At 41.4% G+C, this 23,231-nt stretch overlaps 1 protein-coding gene across 2 annotated transcripts; it reads right to left on the bottom strand.

The window, feature by feature from the left end:
* Positions 1-1,140: 1,140 nt before the first annotated feature.
* On the bottom strand, positions 1,141-23,161 carry cplane2 (ciliogenesis and planar polarity effector 2). 2 transcript variants are annotated; one of them, XM_087980482.1, is made up of 6 exons: positions 22,908-23,161; positions 15,072-15,231; positions 12,209-12,361; positions 11,495-11,619; positions 6,383-6,519; positions 1,141-4,059 (listed from the first exon to the last, which is right to left on the bottom strand). In XM_087980482.1, exons 2-6 carry the CDS (start codon positions 15,181-15,183, stop codon positions 3,819-3,821), a joined length of 768 nt encoding a protein of 255 aa, XP_087836608.1. In that variant the 5' UTR covers positions 15,184-15,231; positions 22,908-23,161; the 3' UTR covers positions 1,141-3,818. The 2 variants fall into 2 exon arrangements, with proteins under 2 accessions (XP_087836608.1, XP_043531689.1); XM_043675754.2 differs by having other exon boundaries at positions 22,932-23,152.
* Positions 23,162-23,231: the final 70 nt, after the last annotated feature.

Raw genomic sequence — 23,231 nt, 5'->3', positions numbered from 1 at the left:
ATGTTGTATCCTTAATCTGGAAAGATTTCTGGTATAGGTTCTCAGGCTAGCTGAGATCTCGCACAAACTTATGGGTTGGAGTCCAGAGTGAATTTTGTTAAAGACTGGTTCTGCAATCACTGAAACAGCTGCACTGATATCGACCTCCATTAGAACCAGATGACCATTTAACCAGATGTTTGTTTTGATTGATTCTCATTTAGATGTTATGAAGCAATTTAACTGTTCCAAGCCAGATATCGGTGGGCTTTCCAGAGTGTGCACTCTCCTGGAGACCAGCCTATGAGCTCTCTTACTCACTTCAGGCCTAGTGGGACTCCTTTGCTGTCTTGAGTCAGCATACCAGCAGCAACTACAACGGCTTGCTAGCCTGCATCCTGAAGAACATTTTAACCATTTGGCTGAGGCTTGGCTTTATTTTGGCTGACTTGTCCTGAGTGAGACCATGCAATTGCCTTCACTCAAGCAGTGCTTCACAAGCTCAGTTGGACTGGTAAGGCTGTTCCCTTCCATCAGAATAGTCTGCAATTTATATGCTCCACTTGCCACATTTTCCAATGATAAAGCCAGTTGCAGTGCCTGTTGAGGTCCAGTTGGGCTTCAACTAGTAGGTTTTGCGGGGTTACATCATTAATCCCACCTACTAAACAATCTCTCAGCATCTCATTTTGGGTTAAACCAAAGTCACATGCCTCTGCCAGTTGTCTTAGCCGAGTCAAAAACCCCGATATAGATTCCCCTAGCTCTTGAACTGCTGAATAAAACAGATATCTTCTCAAAATTAAAGATTGCTTGGGATCGTAATATTCTTTAACTAAATTAGTCAACTCTTGAAAGGTTTTAGTATCTGGGCCTCAGGAAACATTTGACTCCTAATAACCGAAAAAGCTGTAGGTCCACAAGCTGTCAAGAGAATTACTCACTGCTCTTCATTTGCCCCAATATTATTTACCCGGAATAAATAACACAAACTTTCCACATACTGGGTCCAGTCTTCAACGGTAGCATCAAACGAGTCAAGCTTCCCAAATAACAGCATGATGCCAGAAATACTTACCCCAACCCAAAGGTGATTATTACAAGGGAATTTCTTCAGGAGCATGCTTTACTTTCATCACCATTAAAATAACTCCACAGAGGCTTGTATCCCATCACCAAGTCACCCTTTATTTACATGTGAAAAAGTCCTTGACACTGATCGAGATGTCTCAAAGCCAGCTCTTTGACACTGCTGTTTTTAATCTGCCAGTCAGGGCTCCCTGATTCAACCAGATTAAAAGCCCCAATCAGGGAATTCATGTTCAATGGAGTCCACCTGGCTGACCACGTTACATCACTACATTGATGAACTTAGTGATGGTAATGTGCTGAATATCAAGAGGAGATGGTTATACCTTCACTTGTTGGAGCTGGTCATACCTGACACTTGTGTGGAACTCTTAAATGGAAGAAAGTACTTGGAATCCAGAGAGTGAAGCACTGTCAGATTTAAACAAAAAAACTATGAACCTAAATATTTTGTTAAGGAAGTAAAATCTTAACACAGAAATCTTTTACTTCTGACTCTCTGCAGCCAGATTTTCATCTCTAACCCAAACGGGGGACAGGATATTTGCCCAGCCCAGCTGAAGATGCCCATTATAGGCATATTTTCATGGTTATACGCTAGTAGCACTCTGTAATCACTTTGATTATAGACTTCACTGTCTGGGAGAGTAAGAAATGTGAGAAGATGGGTTGAGAACTGAGCAGCTTATTTCAGCAAAGTAATTTAATGAGTAAAACCAGGAATAAAGCATTAAGTCAAGGAAAAAGATTCAAGTCATGGTGGCAGTACAAAATGAACATTGCATTAGGATATTAACTATTAATCTAACCCTTTCTTTAAAAAAGTATAATCCTTTAGAACCCATCTGTAGCTTAACAAGACTCGACACTGTTTCCTGCAATGTGACTTGAACACTGATCTCTTCTCAAAATATTCGTAAAGCAAATTAAATTGATCATAACAGGTTCCATTTCAGAAATATAATGAGATTAAATCTCTGTTAACATATGCTATTCTCTAACAATATTCATTTAAAGTTATTTTGGTGCTATGTATTGCCAGCATTCAATTTTCAATGAGGTTGCAAGGCAGCAATCAGATGATAAAAGAACTAATATAGGAACCCATTGCAACAGGGACCACTAAGTCGTGTACTGCAAAGATTGAAAACATTTATCAACTCCACTGAATCAGGTCCCAAAGAGATTGTCCCACTAACATGCCATCCTGATCATTACTTGGCAACATGTCATTTCCACATACTATCGTGGTTAGGAGTACTTTGCTATATTTTGACAAAGGACACATAACTGCAATACTTCAGTGACAACATAATATGTTAGACAATGGAAATCAAATCTTTGGGTTAAAATCAGTAACATTCCAGCTTTCCCGACTGCTTAATAGGTAAATGAAACATCAATGTAACATTCATCTGCACAGACCAAGATCATCTCAGGACTGATTCTGGTCTATGTTAGCTGATCCAAGCCAGGACACAGTGGCCTTTTTCACAGGATGGGGAAAAAAATAAATTCCACTCCTGACTGCTATCCAGTGATATCAATCTGTCCACACTGAGCAAATAAAATTTCAAGTCAGACAATGATGCCCTCCATAGTTGAGCAACCTGCCAACACTCGGTCAAGTTCCTAAGGAAAGAAGGGTCCATTTGGCTATTTATAAGCCCCTTGCTCCTGTACGATCATACACCAACAAAACTTCATTCCCTCAGGAGCAAAGAGGTGAAAGGGTACAAAGAAAATCTAAGGATCCTAATGTTTTGTAATTTTGACATGATCAGCAATTCATTATACATTTAGAACTCCAGTAATTGCTATGCATTCCTTGTTTATGCTGATCATAAAGTCCAGAGCAGAATACTGTCAGATTATACAGCTTGGGATCCAACTCATTATAAAAACGTGACATTTCCATGCTAACATTGTAAGGGTTGCCAACTTTTCCACAGATTACAACCTCTACTCCTGGCTGATTTTTAATCGCAGCTCCTGTCAAACCTTGTACTTATTAATTTGATTTCACAGGTCTGACACATGCCAATGCAGGTATCCAACTGCAAGTGAACTCAACCCATCCAATAAATATACAGAGGAATCTCAATTATCCGGTATTCGATTATCCGAATATCAGATTATCTGGCAAGATTGCAAGTTCCCGATGCTTAGCTAAACTATGTTATCCAGCATTCAATTATCCAGAATTTGATTAACTGAATGAAATACTCGGAGGGTCGGTGTGGACTTGTTGGGCTGAAGGGCCTGTTTCCACACTGTAGGGAATCTAATCTAATCTAACTCCCCGCCAGTTTCCTTCTATAATCGAGGTTCCTCTATAGTTTGGTGCAAAACTGAACAGGAATAAAGAACAGCCATCTTCTAGTCATTGTAGTTCATTCAGCAATTAATAGCTGACTCAGTGTTGCAAGACTGTCAGTGACAACCCAGAATGTCAACATTCATCCATGCTGAACTGATAAGTCATCTTGTTGCCTTAAGCAACCTTTTAACAATTCTCTTGCCCAGACTTCTTGTTGAGTTATTACCAGTTAAGGGATTGGAGAAAACCTTCACACCCATTTGAACACTGGCTGCAATTATGGAACTGCAGGAGTCAGAATATTGCAATGGTTGTGGTGACCCAACACATTTGGCCCAGTGTTGACAAATCACTACCTTCAAGACATATGTTAAGAACAGAGTGCTCCAGAGAAGAGGCTGTAGCGACCTCAGCAAGTACTGTAAGGTTCTCAACGGTGGTGTGGTGCAGGGACTAGTCCTGCTGTCACTTGATCTTGATACCAAAGATGTTCAGCCACTCCATTCAGTATGTGCTCTACCTCCAGCAGCCCTGCTTTGCCATCAAGCGTTTTTCCATCTGACAAGCGTGGGCCATTGATGCTCTTCATTTTGAAGACAGGCAGGTGCCATGTCTGCTGGAAATCACGAAGTTCCCTGTCAGTGACATCAGTATGCATGTACTGGTCAAATCTGTTCACATTCAGTTAGGGAAAATTAGTAGACATTGAATGTTTTTTTTGCATACACATCAACAGAAACTATCAAAAGTTATACTTATCCTTCCAAATAACTGTGAAGCTTGTAATGTCATTCCAGTCAAGATGTCACTCCAAAACTATTATAAAACAATGAATTACCCTCAAGGAGAAGAAGAAAAAACAGAAAAGGCATTGAATGTCTATAGCAGTAGCAGTGAGGGGCATTGCAAATAAACTACAATACATTCAGGCTAAAGAAAAAAGAAAAAAACAATCAACTAAGATTCCCATTTGTTGAATGGTATTCAGTGTCTCTTGCTGAAAAAAGAAAAAATATAATACTGGGTTAGGACAAGATTAGATTTAACTGTGAGGTCTTCATGGTCAAGCCGTGTGTTGATATTAAGCTCACATGAAAAATGATCACCAAAGTAAACAAGGTTGTTGGTTCCCGGCAGGAGCTGGAGATTTTAGAAGTGGGGAGGGGGCTAGAACTGAAAAAGAAAACCAGTATTTTAAAATGAAAATGTCCTCCTATTATAGGCAAAAGTACACAGAATTGAAATTTGGCAAAATTGAAGCTTTTCACTGTATTTTACTATGTTGTCCATTGTAGACTACAAGCATCAATAAATCATCATTCAAAATGTCTTTCAAAATCCTTCAACAGCTGATTGAGAGCATACAACAAATTCAAGTTTGGCTAAAAACTATCACAAAGTCAAGATAATAAAGTAATCAATAAAACTTTGATACATCGGCCCAGATTTTTGTCATGAGAGTGGCAGAAACCACCGGAAACCAGAATTCCCTCCCACTAAATGTGCCCTTTCCGATTTTGACTGACTTCAACACTGCATGGTTCACAGAAACAGCTGCGACACAGAATTTCACAGAATCCCTACAGTGTAGAAACAGGCCCTTCGGCCCAACATGTCCACACCGACCCTCCAAAGAGTAACCCACCCAGACCCATTCCCCTTACCATATTACTCTAAATTTACCCCTGACTAATGCACCTAACCTACACATTCCTGAACACTATGGGCAATTTAGCATGACCAATTCATTTAACCTGCACATTTTTGGATTGTGGGAGGAAACCAGAGCATCCAGAGTAAACTCACGCAGACACGGGGAGAATGTGCACAGTCACCTGAGGCTGGAATCGAACCTGGGTCCCTGGCACTGTGAGGCAGTGGTGCTAAGCACTGAGCCACCGTGCCACCCAGCTGTATTCATTTAATTTCAATTTCTCAGTTGTCTGCAGTCCAAGATGTGCAGAGCAAACTAGATCAGAGTATGTCTAATCAGCGAATTTACTTTGGACAGCTAGAATACCCCTTTGAAGATGTGAGGTATGACTGTGGATATGGCCCTGGGACACATTAAGCGAAGGGATCTTTACAAGAAATAGAAAATACATTGCTTAAAAAGTGCATACACTCATTGAAACTGACAAACAACTTTGACTTCAAATATTTCTTTTTGTGATTAATTAAATGGATGTCATTGTAGCAAACGTGTTTTTAAAAACTCAGTGGGAGGGACTTCTTTAAAAAAATAGTAAAGTCAACAGTAGACACAATGTAATTTTATATCAGCATGGTTCTTGAGGTTTGCCCATGGTGTATACAGGTAAGTTTACATGAAGCGAGAAGGGATTGTGTGCGCGCGCATTTGAGAGCAAGAACGTGTGTGTGAGTGAGTAAATGGGGGGGGGAGTGGTGGTGTGAGGACTGAAATAAGTATGACATTGGGTGCGTGGGCACAAGTTAGCATAGGGCTTATAAAATGGCCAAGATGTTGAATGCAGGGCAATAAATTGGCATAGGATGTGTTAGGAACCAAGGGCAATGGGTGGAAGGAAAAGGATAATAGGGGACATCAGGAGCCATGGAGGTTGGTAGAAGGGCATGGGATTGGCATGGATGCAACATGAAGAATGTGTCGGAGGGGTTGAAAGGTAACAGATGGGGAGATGTTTTAGCTTCATTTAGTTTTTATTAAAGTGCACTGTTGTGCAGGTGCCTGTAATGCCAGACTGTGCCTGCAGCCAATTGATTCGGCTTTTGTTCTAGGGTCACCAGGCCCACCTCTAAACAAATTCTAGATTGAAAACCTAACCTTCTAGGGCATTTATCTTCCCGGGTTGTGTTAGCAGAGTCAGTAATAGTCTCGTCATTTCTGGGAGCGAGAATCAGTGGCATAAAAACTGTGACTTGCTTCATAATCAGAGACACATTAAAGGTTTTTAAATATCAGCTGTTAGTTGAAAGAATTATAATCTGAACTGCTTTGATGATTAAGGATACTTGGTTCCAATCACAATTTTAACAATCTTCTCAGAATCATCCACGATCCGTGAGATTTGACTAGGCAAATCGTTGAATGATGAACGATCAGTGAAGGAGAAAAGAAACAAGATGGCATCAGCCTTGTCCTTACAGGCCTGAGAGAAAGAAAATATATGATTCAAGGATTGCTCACTATAAACAGTACATTCAATGGTGTTTTCAATTTCAGCCAATACCATAACATCTCACTCTTGTATGGTTGACAAGGGCTGTAAAATCATAACCAAAATGCACAGTCACCTCTGTTCAGCACACAAAGAAAAGAGTAAAAAAACTGGGCAACTCAAGTGAAGAGTCAAGATCTTCAAATTGAAAATGCAGAGCAAAGTTGAGCTATTGCTGCATCACTGCCAAATAGAAACAGAAACAGTACATCAAACCTGTTCCATGGCTGCTAATGTGGTTACATCCTTCCATTTCCAGTAATTTTGCTTAGCACCTCATCTGAACTGAGAGAAAAAGGGAAGAGTACACCATTCAATTACATCAAGGCTATCTTTGACCTTAATTGCACTCCACTACCCGACATGCATATTCTTTGTTCCTCCAAAGTTGAAAAGTGAATTAGTCTCAGCCTGGAATATACTGAACAGCTACACAGCCATCGATCCCTGGCATAGTGAATTCCACAGGTTTTCAAACCATAAGTGAGGTAATTTTTCATCTCTGTCCTAAATGGCTGATCCATTACACTGAGATTATGCCCCTTATTTCTAGTCTCTCTAGCCAGGAGAAACAGCCTCTCAGCATCTACCTGTCAAATCCTTTCAAGAATCTTTTGTTTCAATGAGATTGCTTGTTATTCTTCTAAACTCCAGTGTGTACAAGCCCATTCTACCTAGTCTTTCCTCATAGTATAGCACTCTTATTCCAAGAGCCAATCCAGCAATTTTCATTATGAAGTTGGCACAGGAATTAAAATGAATTTGTAAAGATAAGGGCAGAATTTGACAACTTCAAAATGGGGACTTAATTAAATTAGTCCACCTGGTCCAATTATCTTATATTCCCTAACCTCACCAGAAAAATACAGCTGGTCTCAATTCCCATTGTGCAGCATTATGGAAGTCAAGCACTTTATTATTAAAACATTTTTCAGACAGTGCAAACTTCATTTTGCTACAATTTTTGGTTATGCTTTTCTAAAGCATATTGTTTAAAGTTACAATGTTAAAAAGTTAGGTTTTCAAGTATAAATTGGATACAGATTTAATTAGGCAAAAGTAGAAGCAGCAGATGCTGAATACATTATTCAAATCAGCCTTTCAACCTGAAGACATTAGAGAAAAATATGATTCAATCAAAATGCCTCAAGTACTAAAGTCATCAAATTGAGTGCTATGACAAAGCTCAGTGCCCAGACACCAGCTAAGCTCAATTAACAGCACTCCTGTTTCTTAGTCAGCAGATTGTAGATTGAAGTATCACTCATGCCAAAAACCTAGTATAATGCTGAGGGATATGCATGGCATTAAACAAAGGCCCCTTCTGACCTGTTTACTGGTTTGGACTATTCATCTAATTACTGCTTACCTCTCTACAGAGCATCATATAATACAAAACATTGCTTGGTTGAAACTCATTAACATTTTCACATAAATACAGGATATCAGTCCAAAGTTTTTCAGGGGATGCACTAAAACTAAAGCATAAGGGTTACCACTGGATATAAACATTTCACTCAGATTTTCAGAAAACACTTGTATTTGCAAAGCTTTTAAGGATTTAACGACACACACAAGTTATGGGTAAACAGTTGTCATTCAGGATCAGAGTGTACATAGAACAAAGGTCCTCAATGTTGTGCCGACCTTTTATCTGACTCTAAAATCAAACTAACCTCCACACCCTTCATTTTACTTTCATCCATATGCTTATCCATGTGTAGCTGACTTTCTTTGTTCTTTTTGGGGCACCAATGAATAGAAAGCTTGCTGTGATACCCACTGCTTACAAAACCAAAAGATGATATGGAGCACTCTGCTGTTTATAATATCATAAAAGTTGCTGATGGATCAAGTTGGATGAATTAACTAAGAAATGCCAGATAAGATTTTTAATTGGGGGGAGGCAGTGGCCTAATGGTATTATCTACAGATCCAGGTAGTGTTCTGGGGTTCAAATCCCATCATGGCAGGCAGTGGAATTTGAATGAAATAAAAATGTGAAATTAAGAGTGATGATGATAACCATGAATCCATTGTCGCTTTCTGGAAAAACCCATCTGGTTCACTAATATCCTTTAGAGAAGGAAAGTGCCATCCTTACGTGGTCTGGCCTACACCTGATACCAGACTCCCAGCAATTACAGATGGGCAATAAATACTTGCCTAGCCAGCGAAACCCCATCCCACGAATGAATACAAAATAAGCAAGGTGCAACCAAAGCTTCATCGATTTGCAATACCATCATCAAAACTCTGTTATTTAATTCGTGTTGCATGCATAGTTTTAAGGTGCTTGATAAAACACCACATAATAGTCTTGTTAACAAAACTGAAACCTATGGTGTTAAATGCATAGTTGCAATGTGAATACAAAATTGGCTGAAAAAAAGAGAGTAGTGCTGAACAATTATTTATCAGACTGGGAGGTATAAGCAATAGTATCCCCAGGGATCAGTATTAGGATTACTATATTGTTTTGATATACAGAATCCCTACAATGTGGAAGCAAGTCATTTGGTCCATTGAGTCCACACTAACCCTCCAAAGAAACATGTTAATGATATTAAAGCTATTGCACTTTTTGTTATATGTTAATTTCAGAGGCTGGTGCTGAGGGCATCATTCTAAGTTTGCAGCTAACACAAAACTTGGAAGTGTATCAACGATGACAGTGGCAAACATCAGGAGGACACAGACAAGGCAGACATACAGCAGCTAAAATAATGCTGTGTAGTAAGGAATTTTAGAAGGAAAATAGAGAAGTAATATACACTGCACTAAGTAATTTGATTTATTTATAGAAATCTTTGAAACCAAAAAAAAGTTTAAAATACGAGATCATGAACGTTATAAATAAAGGCTGAGTGTACAAAATATAGGAAGTTATGCTCAACCCATTATAAATTACTGGTTAGGCCTCAAACCTAAAGAACTGCATTCAATTCTGGGCACCATATTTTAGTATGTGTATCAAACCATGAAGATGTAAATGAGATTTACTAAATTGTACCATGGCTGAGGGACTTCTGTTACATAGTATGTGTAAAGAATCCATGACTATGCGCTTAAGAGAAATACAGATTAAGATTTCATTAACATGTTCAAAATTATGATGAGTTATGACAAAGACACAGGGACAAACCTTTTCCACTGGCAGCAAGGGAGTCGGTAACCCAAAAGATTCAGATTTAAGATCATTGGCAAAAAAGACAAGGGAGAAACTCAAGAATAATTATTTTCTTAATCAATTGTGAAGATCTAGAAGATACTGCCTAAAAATGATGGAGAAGTAGTTTCAGAAATGACTTTCAAAGAGAATTTGATAAATACTCAAAGTGTGCAGGACTGTGGACAAAGAATTGGATAGTGGAACACTAATTGCATAATTTGGAGATGCCGGTGTTGGACTGAGGTGTACAAAGTTAAAAATCACAACACAAGGTTATAGTCTAACAGGTTTAATTGGAAGCACTAGCTTTTGGAGCGGTGCTCCTTCATCAGGTGATTGTGGAGTAGATGATTGTAAGACACAGAATTTATATCAAAAGTTTACAATGTGATGTAACTGAAATTATACAGTGAATAATACCTTGATTGTTTGATAAGTCGCTCATATGTTGGAATAACCATGTTAGTTTCACTTCTTTCATATGTAAATCGCAAAACTTTTTTTAAAAAGCAGAGGCTGATAGCCAAGTTTGGTACCCATAGGGATGGCCTCAACCTGGACCTTGGGTTCATGTCGCACTACAGGTGACGCCATTGCACTATACACAGACACTCCTACACACACACATGCACCCTCCCACAGACTTATACCCCTTTACACACACACCCACATGCACACATGCATATTTAAGGTTTTGGGGTGAATTTGTACTTGCAAAGTTACATTATACTTTGCTCAAAAACTGCATGAATCCATGTAAGATTCTGTTAATTCATTTTTTAGATTAGAATCAGTCTAAACATTATGGCACAGACAGCAGCACACAGAGGTGCTAATACTCAATATATTATCTGGGCTGACACCAATTGTTAAAGTTCACTTGAGAATGTACCAATTTTTTAAAAAACGTTTTGTGATTTACATATGAAAGAAGTGAAACTAACATGGTCATTCTAACAGATGAGACACTCAACAAACAATCAAGGTATTTTTCAATGTATAATTTCAGTTATATCACACTCTAAACTTTTGCTATAAATTCTGTGTCTTACAATTGTGTACTCCACAACCACCTGAAGGAGCAGTGCTCCGAAAGCTAGTGGTTCTAATTAAACCTGCTGGACTATAACCTGATGTTGTATGATTTTTAACTAATTGCATGGCTCTTTTAAAAGCTGGTACAGAAGGTACTTAATGATCTCCTTCTGTGGTGTATGAGTTTCAAGTAAATCAGAGAGCTGGTGAAGTGATTGGGGATGACTCTCCTTTAATTTTTTTTCTTCCCATTAAGTAAAAGCAGCTGTGTTCTGCTGGTATCTAACATGCTGATTCCAGCAGTGTGAAGAGAAGTACTATGTAGGGAATAGTAGGCACATCTCCTGAAACATTGAGTAAGGATTACAAAATGCTATTCCTTTCTAAAATAACCTTTGTCTTTTCAAAGCTGCTCACCCTAATAAGAATATGGGTTCCATGGGCACCAGCCACCTCCAAGACACAGCTAATCTTGGCCAATGACCAAGGTTCATTAGCACAGTCAACCATTGAAAGAAAAGAAACAGGGTCTTACACGGTGAAAAAAGCAGACCTCCAAAACTACATTTTTAGATGCTAAATTATACTTTTGGTTTAGAGTTTGCCAATTGCTTATCATATTTGTGCATAAAATGAGGAATGCACCTCCAACAATCAATCTATATATTTCTTTATCTAATAGTTTTGATGCTTTCTTACTGCAAGAATGTGGTCAAATTTCTTCAGGGAGGCCTCACCGCAGTCCCAGAACTGAAAGCGAAACATGATCACTCGACCACTCTCCACCAGCTTTGCTGGCCAATAAACTGTCCTTGTCTGAATTCCTGCATTTAAGACAATCATGAGACTTTATCATTAAAACAAAGATAGATATTCCAATGGAACCCCAAATATTTTGGGATTTTTTTTTCTAATTTTAGGATTTTATTGAAAAATAAAATCAGAGCACAGCATCTTGAAGATGCTTCAACAAACACCGCTGTACAACAATGCTTCCAGAATCTTTGCCCACTGTGACCACATTTCAAGGCTTGAAAATCATCGTAACCTCTCAATGAGCTATGAATGGGGGCAAGACTCTGAACAGCAGGGAAGGCAGCTGACCATTGCAGTCTGAGAGCTCAGGACCCCAGAGGTTCTGGCTGATGACCGTGCTTAGGATCCTAACTTCCATTTCAAAGAGATCTGCTGTATAGCACAGTACTCTGCACATGCACAAAGTCAATACACCTCTGTTTAAAAACCCACAAGATGTACTGAATCCAATACACTGTGTACACATATATGAACAAAATAATATTGAATCCATATTTACATGTGGCTAGCACGGAAATAGTTATCCATATATGCATTGAAAAATATGCACACTGGAGTATACATACACACATATATGGAAATAGGCTGGAGCGTCACCTGTGGTCTCATGATGAACATTGGAAATTTCTAAACCAGCAAACTTTGCAATTGCTGCTGTTTTTCCTACTCCGCTCTTCCCCGACAGAAAGATCTTGTAACTCGCAATGTCAGGTGCAATCTGTGGAGGGAGCATCGGCCGTTCAAGTAATCCTGGAGGTAAACACACTCATATCAATGCTACCAGAACAAATATTAAGAGGAACAGACACTAACATGTTGACCTGGCAATAGGTAGCGCTAGTCTGGATTCCATCAATCCACATTTCCAAAAATTAGAACTTTCGTCAGTTATTCAAAATGCTCCCAAGCTCAAACCATTGTAAGAAGGTCAGTTGCTCTGGTAAAAATGTTTCTAACCACGACAGACAGCAATGATGCAAATAATGAACTAAAGAGTTGGTACGAATTTCAGGATAAATGCACCAAAAACAATCTGATTGGATGACTGCAACCTGTCTAAAACATAGCTAAACTAGACTAAACTAGCTGTTTGTGTATTGTGCTGTGTTCATGCCCCCTGCATTTGTAAGTATGGCACCTTCTCCTCTTGCCTCTAAAATCTGCAGTGAGAAGATATAGGAAGGATAAAATGTGATAACACCACACACCAAGGAAGGGACGGCTAGAAAATGGGAAGCCTCCAGAAATGAGATAACATAAGTCCAGAGACAGCATATTCCTGTTAGGGTGAAAGGAAAAGCTGGCTGGTAGGTATAGGCAATGCTGGATAACTACAGAAATTGAGGGTTGGGTTAACAAAGTGAAGGAAGCACATATCGGGTATAGACAGAAGAGATTGAGTGAATCCTTAGAAGAATATAAAGAAAGTAGGAGTATACTTAAGAGGGAAATCAGGAGGGCAAACAGGGGACATGAGATAGCTTTGGCAAATAGGGTAAAGGAAAATCCAAAGGGTTTTTACAACTATAGTAAGGACAAAAAGGTAACTCGGGAGCAAATAGGGTCCCTCAAAGATCAGCAAGGCAGCCTTTGTGTGGAGCCGCAGGAGGTGGGGGAGATACTAAAGGAGTAATTTTCATCAGTGTTTTCAGTGGAGAAGGACGTGGAAGATAGAGAATGTGGGGAAATAGATGGTGACATCTTGAAAAATGTCCACATTACAGAGGAGGAAGTGCTGGATGTCTTGAAACACAAAGGTGGATAAATCCCCAGGATCTGATCAGGTGTACCCTAGAACTCTGTGGGAAGCTAGAGAAGTGATTGCTGGGCCTCTTGCTGAGATATTTGTATCAATAGTTACAGGTAAGGTGTCAGAAGATTAGAGGTTGGCTAACGTTGTACTATTATTTAAGAAAGGTGGTAAGGACAAGCCAGGGAACTATAGACCAGTGAGCCTGACGTTGGTGCAGGGCAAGTTGTTGGAGGGAATTCTGAGGGACAGGATTTACACATATTTGGAAAAGTAAGGACTGATTAGGGATAGTCAACATGGCTTTATGTGTGGGAAATCATGTCTCACAAATTTGATTGAGTTTTTAAGTGAAGTAACAAAGAGGATTGATGAAGGCAGAGTGGTGGATGTGATCTATATGGACTTCAGTAAGGCATTCGACAAGGTTCCCCATGGGAGACTGGTTGGCAAGGTTAGGTCTCATGGAATACAGGGAGAACTAGCCATTTGGACACATAACTGGCTCGAAGGTAGAAGATAGAGGGTGGTGCTGAAGGGTTGTTTTTCATACTGGAGGCTGTGGCCAATGGAGTGCCACAAGGATCGGTGCTGATTCCACTACTTTTCGTCATTTATATAAATTATTTGGATGTGAACAAAAGAGGTATCGTTAGTAAGTTTGAAGATTACACCAAAATTGGAGGTGTATTGGACAACAAAGAAGGTTACCTCAGATTACAACAGGATCTTGATCAGATGGGCCAATGAGAAATGGCAGATGGAGTTAATTTAGATAAATACAAGGTGTTGCATTTTGGAAAAGTAAATCTTAGCAGGACTTACACACTTAATGGTCAGGTCCTATTGAGTGTTGCTGAACAAAGAGACCTTGGAGTGCAGGTTCATAGCTCCTTGAAAGTAGAATCGCAGGTAGATAGGAAAGCGAAGAAGGCGTTTGGTATGCTTTGCTTTATTGGTCAGAGCATTGAGTATAGGAGTTGAGGGATACAGCAGTTGCAGCTGTACAGGATGTTGGTTAGGCCACTTTTGGAATATTGCATGCAATTCTGGTGTCCTCCCTATTGGAAGGACGTTGTGAAACTTGAAAGGGTTAAGAAAGGTCCTTACAAGGATGTTGCCAGAGTTGGGGGATTTGAGCTATAGGGAGAGGCTGAATAGGCTGGGCATGTTTTCTCTGGAGTGTCGAAGGCTGAGTGGTGACTTTACAGAGGTTTATAAAATCATGAGGGGCATGTATAGGGTAAACAGACAAAGTATTTTCTCTGAGGTGGGACAGTCCAGAACTAGGGGGCATAGGTTTAGGGTGAGAGGGGCTTAAGGTGCAACTTTTTCACGCAGAGGGTGATGCGTGTATGGAATGAGCTGCCAGAGGAAGTGGTGGAGGCTGGTACAATTGCAACATTTAAAAGGGATCTGGATGGGTATATGAATACGAAGGGTTGAGAGTGATTTGAGTCAAGTACTGGCAAATGTGACTAGATTAGGTTTGGATATCTGGTCAGCATGGACGAGTTGGATCGAAAGGTCTGTTTCCGTGCTATACATCTCTATAACTCTAAGTGTGAAATCACCACATGCCCTGGATCAAGGAAGCTGTGGAAAGGAATTAAACAAGTTAAATTCTAAATAATGTAGTTTTAAAAGACCAGCTTGTCTTTTCATGGCCTTCCTTTCAGTTGACTTCGTGGCAATTCTTTTTATACTTACCAAATACTTTCCTCTTGTTTCTGCGCAAGATGCTGGCCAGATATTCCCGGCCATCCACAGAGTTGAGCCAATCAGCTGTTACTAGAGATCCTGACTTCACAAGAACTGCCATTTCTTGGGTGTGCAGCTCAAGGACATCGCATTTCCATCAGAAAACAACCTGAAAAATCAAACAACTATTACTGTTAAAATTGCAATTCTTGATGTATACCTCTAAAATGTAAATAAATGGTGCAATGGCTGGGATTTCTTTGACCAGAATTCATGCCAAAGCAAAACAAATGTAATTAGTACAAAGTTACCCATTGCCCAGCACCAATTAGCAATCCCAGAGTGACCCTAGGGATTGGAGATTTCTTTGAATTATATCTGTCCCAAGCACCTTAACAACTTAATATTTATAAACATTCTTGCAAATATTAAAAGAATGAACAAAGGTTCCAATGTCAATAGCGATTTTCTCTACTGGTCACTAAGACTTCTCATTGAATATTACCATTTGTTCAAGATAGCCGATTTATTGTTCAATTTGCAAGTTACATTTTTACCTTTTCTACCCAAAAGCGTTCCCTTTAGGTATACTGGTAAGTTGCAATTAAGACACTTCACCGAGACCTCAGACATCTACCGCAATAAACTCTGTCACTTTCTACTGGAATTTCCTGTCAGCTCTAACAAAAAGCTGGGGCTTTTATGACAGCTTATTCAGTAAATGTACAACTTGATAACAGTAAACCAGAAGGGCCCAGATTGGACCTCTGACATATAACAACCATTCAATGTGCAGCAACTGCAATGATAACATTTGACACGCATCACTGGAGTGAGGAAAGGGAAGAAGGGAAATCAATCTTCAGTGACCTATGTTGAAAGAGGAACATGTACAAACAGGAGATGAGGACAAAATCAAAGGTGTTGCCCATTATAGAATTACCAGCCTGGAGAACGTTACAATCATGCAGTCTGGAGAAGCCAAAAATATGTATCAGCCAGAGCAAACATTTTATAAAGAGTGAAGCAGTCAGCCTTTTTAATGGAGCTGACAGAGTTGGAAGATGAGCTGGGGTCAAATAGGATGCTGAGGCTGTGAAAGTTCTGGCTAAGCCTGAGAGACTAGCTGAGGAGGAGCTTGAAATATAAAACTGAAAGTCAGCAGTGGATAAAAAGAGGAGGAAATGAATGCAAAGGAGAGAGGATGCGCAGGGTTAATGGGGCAGGGTCAGCTGGCCAACCAACGTAAATCAGATTAGTGCCAACGGCACAAGGTCCATTCTTAGTTCTGGTTGAGGTGGACGGCAATATGCTTCCTCTTTGTGATGGAGGCTGCAGTGCTCGGGTTGGAGCTGCCTTTGGGCATGGAAATGAAGAAAAATAAGTCATGGTCTAATGACAGAAATGCGGTAGTCAACCTGCTACTGCAAGCATTTCCAAACAACAACAAAAGAATGACTAGCTTATCTCTTTTTGTGATATAACCCTTCTATTTAAGAAGTGGGCAGAAAGAAAACCAGGAATTATAGACCAGCCAGCCGAACACTGGTAGTGCGGAAAATGCTAGAGTCCGTTATAAAGGATTTAATAGCTAAGCATTTGGAAATAGTGTCAGATTCAGACAGAGTCAGGAATTCTTTGGGGATCTAACTAGTAGAGTCAATGAAAGGGAGCCAGAGATGCGTTTTATTTGGACCTCCAGAAGGCTTTTGACAAAGGGTTCACGCAAGAATTAGAGTGTAAAATTAAAGCGCACAGGTTTGGGAATAGTGTATTGAGATGGATAGAAAACTGGCTGGCAGACAGGAAATAAAAAGCAGGATTAAATGGGCCTTTTCCTTAACGATAGGCAGTAACTAGTCAGTTACTGCAGGGATTAGCACTATGATCCCAGCTACTCATAGCAGAAATTAATGATTTGAATGATGGGCATTTCAACTGCACTTACCCCCACTCTCCCCACAGCCCTTAATTCCTTGCGTGATCAAGAATTTATCAATCTCTGCCTTGAAGAAATTTAATGTCCCAGCCTCCACTGCGCTCTGTGGCAATAAATTCCACATGTCCACCACTCTCTGGCTGAAGAAATGTCTAATTTTTGTTCTAAATTGACCCCCTCTAACTCTAAGGTTGTGCCCACGGGTCCTAGTCTCCCCAACTAACAGAAACAACTTCCTAGCGTCCACCCTTTCTAAGCCATGCATTATCTTGTGAGTTTCTATGAGATCTCCCCTCAACCTTCCAAACTCTAATGAATATAATCCCAGGATCCTCAGCCGTTCATTGTATGTTAGGCCTACCATTCCAAGGATCATCTGTGTGAATCTCCCTGGACACAGTCCAGTGCCAGTATGTCCTTACTGAGGTTTGGGGCCCAAAATTGGACACTATACTAAAAGGGGCCTAAGGAGAGCTTTATAAAGTCTCAGAAGCATATCGCTGCTTTTATATTCTAACCCTCTTGAGATAAATGACAACATTACATTTGCTTTCTTAATCACAGACTCAACCTGCAAGTTAACATAGAGAGAATCCGGACCTAGCGCTCCCAGATCCCTTTGTATTTTGCCTTTATGAATTTTCTCAACGTTTAGAAAATAGTCCATGCCTATGTTCTTTTTTCCAAAGTGCAAGGCCTCGAATTTGCTCACGTTGAATTTCATCAGCCATTTCCTGGACCACTCTCCTAAACTGTCTAAATCTTTCTGCAGCCTCCTCAGTACTAGCTGCCTGTCCACCTAATTGCGTATCATTGGCAAACTTTGCCAGAATGCCCCCAGTCCCTTCATCCAGATCATTAATATATAAAGTGAACAGCTGGGGTCCCAATACTGAACCCTTCGGGACACCGCTTGTCACCAGCTGCCATTCCAAAAAAGAATCATTTATCCCAATTATCTGCCTTCTGTGAGACAGCCAATCCTCAATCCATGCAAGGAGCTCACCTCGAACACCATGGGCCCTCACCTTACTCAGCAGCCTCCCGTGAGGCACCTTATCAAAGGCCTTTTGGAAGTCTAGATTGATAACATCCACTGGGTTTCCCTGGTCTAACCTACTTGTCACTTCTTCAAAGAATTCTAACAGGTTTGTCAGGCATGACCCCCACCCCCCTTACTAAATCCATGCTGACTTGTTCTAATCAGACCCTGCACTTCCAAGAATTTAGAAATCTCATCCTTAACTATGGATTCTAGAATTTTACCAACAACCGAGGTTAGGCTAATTGGCCTTGAATTTTCCATTTTTTGTCTTGATCCTTTCTTGAACAAGAGAGTTACAAGAGCGATTTTCCAATCATCTGGGACTTTCTCTGATTCCAGTGACTTTTGAAAGATCACAACCAATGCCTCTGCTATTCCTCAGCCACCTCCCTCAGAACACTAGGATGAAACCCATCCGGGCCAGGACATTTCTCAATTTTTAGACCTTTTAACTTTTCTAGCACTCTCTTTTGTAATGGCTACCATATTCAACTCTGCCCCCAACTCTCCTTAATTTTGGGATATTACTTATATCTTCCACAGTGAAGACTGATGCAAAATACTTATTACGTTCTTCAACTATTTCCTTATTTCCCAGCACTAGCCTTCCTGCATCAATTTGGAGTAGCCCAATGTCTACTTTTACCTCTTGTTTGTTCCTTACGCATTGAAAGAAACTCTTACTATCATTTCTAATATTACTGGCTAGCCTACCTTCATATTTGGTCCTCACCTTCCTTATTTCTCTCTTTGTTGTCCTCTGTTTTTATAGTCTTACCAATCTTCTGATTTCACAGTGCTCTTGGCCACATTATAGGCTCTCTCTTTTTCTTTGATACATTTCCTGACTTCCTTTGACAGCCATGGCCGTCTAATTCCCCCCCCAGGATAATCTTTCTTTTCTTTGGGATGAACCTCTGTACTGTGTCCTCAATTACACCCAGAGACTCCTGCCACTCTCTTCCCCTCTAAGCTCTGCTTCCACTCGATTTTCATCAGTTCCTCTCTCAGGCCCCTGTAATTACCTTTATTTAACTGTAACACCATTACATCTGATTTTGCTTTCTCTCTTTCAAATTGCAGCCTGAACTCTACCGTATTATGCTTGCAGCCTCCTAAGTGTTCCCTTACTTTAAAGATCTTTTATAAAGTCTGGCTCACTACATAGCACTAAGTCCAGAATAGCCTGCTCCCTTGTGGGCTCCATCAGAAGCTGTTCCAAAACACCATCCTGTAAAGCATTCCGTGAATTCCCTTTCTTTGGATCCAGTCCACCTGCATATTGAAGATCCTATGATTACCGTGACCTTGCCTTTCTGACATGCCCTATCTAGTTCCCAGTACGTCTTGTGCCCCTGGACCTGACCACTGTTAGGAGGTCTGTACATAACTCCCATTATGGTTTTTTTGCCTTTGTGGTTCCTCAACTCCACCCACACAGACTCCACATCCTTTGACCCTATGTCATTCAGTGCCATAGATTTAATTTCATTCTTAACTAACAAGGCAACCCTGCCCCTCTACCCACTTCCCTGTCTTTTTTTGATAAGTTGTAAATCCTTGGATTTTTAACTACACATCCTGAACCCCCTGCAACCACTCTCTATGATGCCTATCACATCATAGTCATTCATGATGATTTGTGCTGTTAATTCATCTACTTTGTTATGACTACGAGCATTCATGTAAAGCACCTTAATGCTAATTTTCTTATCCTCATGATTTCCAACATCTCTAGTGATATGTCCTAAGTTATCCTTCCTTTTTGCTTCATTCCTTGTCTGCCTGCACATATGCTAACCTGCTGCTTATCTCTCTACTTGAATCAATACTCCTTGTCGCTTTCCCTTTCCCTCCAAATTCAAAAGTTTAAAGTCCTAGTGACCACCCTATTTATCCTTTTGGCTAGAACACTGATTCCAGATCGGTTCAGGTGGAATCCGCCCCATTGGCACAGATTCCCCCAGTTCCAAAACTGATGCCAATGTCCCATGAAACGGAATCCCTCTTTCTCACATCAATCTCTTAGCCGCATGCTTCCTTCCCTAATTTTCTTATCCCTACACCAATTAGCATGTGGCCTGGGCAGTAATCCAGAGATTATGACCCTCAAGGACCTGTTCTTCAATTTCCTTTCTAGTGCTTATGGGATAAAGGGATTTGAGTTCAGAAGCAGGGACGTTTTGCTACAATTTTACACTGTCTTGGTGAGAACACATCTGGATGTAGGTTTGCTCGCTGAGCTGGAAGGTTCAGTTCCAGACATTTCGTCACCCTACTAGGTAACATCTTTAGTGGGCCTCCGGGCGAAGCACTGCTGATGATTCCTGCTTTCTATTTATATATTTGGGTTTCTTTGGGTTGGTGATGTCATTTCTGGTGGTGATGTCATTTCCTGTACTTTTTCTCAGGGGTGGTAGATGGGGTCTAACTCGATGTGTTTGTTGATAGAGTTCCGGTTGGAGTGCCGTGCTTCTAGGAATTCTCGTGCATGTCTCTGTTTGGCTTGTCCTAGGGTGGATGTGTTGTCCCAGTCGAAGTGGTGTCCTTACTTATCTGTGTGTAAGGATACTAGTGAGAGGGGGTCATGTCGTTTTGTGGCTAGTAAATGTTCATAGATCCAGGTGGCTAGTTTTCTGCCTGTTTGTCCAATGTAGTGTTCTTGCACGGTATTTTGTAAATGATATTCGTTTTGCTTGTTGAATGTATAGGGTCTTTCAAGTTCATTAGCTGCTGTTTTAGTGTATTGGTGGGTTTGAGGGCTACCATGATACCAAGGGGTCTGAATAGTCTGGCAGTCATTTCCAAGATGCCTTTGATGGAGGGGAGAGTGGCTAGGGTTTCTGGACGTGTTTTGTCTGCGTGTTTGGGTTTGTTGCTGAGAAATCTGCAGACTCTGTTCATTGGGTACCTATTCTTTTTGAATACATGGTATGGGTGATTTTCCTCTATGCTGCAGTGTGTATTGGTTCGTTGAAATAATGTTCTGATGCAGCTCAGCAAGCAAACCTACATCCAGAACCTCAACCTGAGCTATAAATCTTCTCAAAACTCACTAACACACCTTGAGTATTTTATGCATTTTTAGTCTCCTTATCTGAGAAAAGATGTGCTTGCTATAGAGGGATTGCAATGAATATTTATCAGACTGATTCTTGGGATGGTAGAACACATGCAGAGAGATTTACCAGGTGATATCTGACAGAGACTTAAAAGTTTGACAGGACTAGACTGGGTAGATACAGGAAGAACGCTCCCAATGGAGGGGGAGTCATGAACCAGGAAGCACAGTATAAACAAATTGGGTAAACCACTTGGGACTGAGATGAGGAGAAATGTCTTCAACCAGACAGTGGTGAGCCTGTGGAATTCACTACCACAGAAAGCAAGCAAGGCCAAAGCCGTTGTACGATTTCAAGAAGGAGTTGAATACTGTACAGCACTTTGGCTAAAGAGTATGAGAGTGTGATGCTGGAAAAGCACAGCCGGTCAGGCAACTTCCGAGAAGCAGGAGAGTTGATGTTTCGAGCATAAGCTATTCATCAGGAATGAGCACCTCATTCCTGATGCAGAACTTAAGCTCGAAATGTCGATTCTCCCGATCCTCGGATGCTGCCTGACCGGCTTTTCTTTTCCAGCATCACACTCTTCGACTCTGATCTCCAGCATCTGCAGTCCTCACTTTCTCCTCAAAAGTATGAGTAAAGCAGGATCAGTCATGATGGCACAGCAGGCTTGGACAGCCAAATGGTTGACTCTTGCTCCTATGATGTTAATTGAGGTCAGGACACTGGGTATAATTCCCCTTATTTCTTCAAAACTGCGACAAGGAATTTTTTACAACAATCCAAGTGGCAGGCAGAGCCTTCACTTAACATCTTATTCAAAAGACAGCAATTCTGACAGTTAAGCACTCCATCAGGACTGCACAGGAATGTCAGGGGCGAGTGACTATTATTTGTGTGAGGAAACAGATATGAGCCATCCCATGTCAGTGCTTACATTCAACCTTATTCAGTGCTAAGCTCTTCACAATGCTATCTTACCCATATGTCCTAGCACCAGCTTACGTGACACTCAAGCCCCAGTGTTAGCCTTTTAAAAACTCTAACCGAGACCTGAGCCTCTGCCTAAGACGTGTTTCTGCAGGCTCCATCTTCAGCAAAATCCCCAAACTCCAGAATCAGTTCGATTAAACTGCCCCCTTCCCGTGAACCAGTTCTATCAACCCCCCCCCCCCCCCGCTTCCCCTGAACTGGTCCATCAACCTCCCCGTCCCCTGAACCAGTCCCATCAACCTCCCCGTCCCCTGAACCAGTCCCATCAACCTCCCCGTCCCCTGAACCAGTCCCATCAACCTCCCCGTCCCCTGAACAAGTCCCATCAACCTCCCCGTCCCCTGAACCAGTCCCATCAACCTCCCCGTCCCCTGAACCAGTCCCATCAACCTCCCCGTCCCCTGAACCAGTCCCATCAACCTCCCCGTCCCCTGAACCAGTCCCATCAACCTCCCCGTCCCCTGAACCAGTCCCATCAACCTCCCCGTCCCCTGAACCAGTCCCATCAACGCCCCGTCCCCTGAACCAGTCTCATCAACCTCCCCACCCCTGAACCAGACCCATCAACCTCCCCGGCCCCTGAACCAGTCCCATCAACCCCCCCCCCGGCCCCTGAACCAGTCCCATCAACCCACCCCCCCCCCCCCCGCCCCGGCCCCTGAACCAGTCCCATCAACCACCCCCCCCCCCCCGGCCCCTGAACCAGTCCCATCAACTCCCCGTCCCATCAACTCCCCGTCCCCGTCCCCAGAATCAGTCTCTGTTTCCTGAACCAGTTCTAATAAAGCCCCAATGGCAGTCACCAGGTTAGTCTCTGTTGGACTCACGAAGGTTTTCCGAATGACTGTTGGTCGATGATCCTTGGGGTCCACAACCTGCCCTGAATCCGCGGCCTGCTGGCCATCTCCATGGTAACCGCCCCGGAGACATTGCGTCTGACGTCAGCGCGCCATCCCTGGTGTCACAAGCGGCTGCGCCGAACATGCGCGGTTTCCATGGAGACCGTCTGACCCTGATCGCTTTCGGCTTTCTCCCTGAAAATGGTGTTTGCAGCTAATTGTGACCCTGAGGTCACTGCATACCAACTAGAAGTAAAAAAAAATTTAGAGAATGCAAGCAGCAAAAAA

Source organism: Chiloscyllium plagiosum, unplaced genomic scaffold (assembly GCF_037043375.1).
Source record: "Chiloscyllium plagiosum isolate Xiang-an unplaced genomic scaffold, Cpla_swu_hap1 HiC_scaffold_37, whole genome shotgun sequence".
Lineage (NCBI taxonomy): Eukaryota > Metazoa > Chordata > Chondrichthyes > Orectolobiformes > Hemiscylliidae > Chiloscyllium > Chiloscyllium plagiosum.
This window is presented reverse-complemented; position numbering and strand designations above follow the sequence as displayed.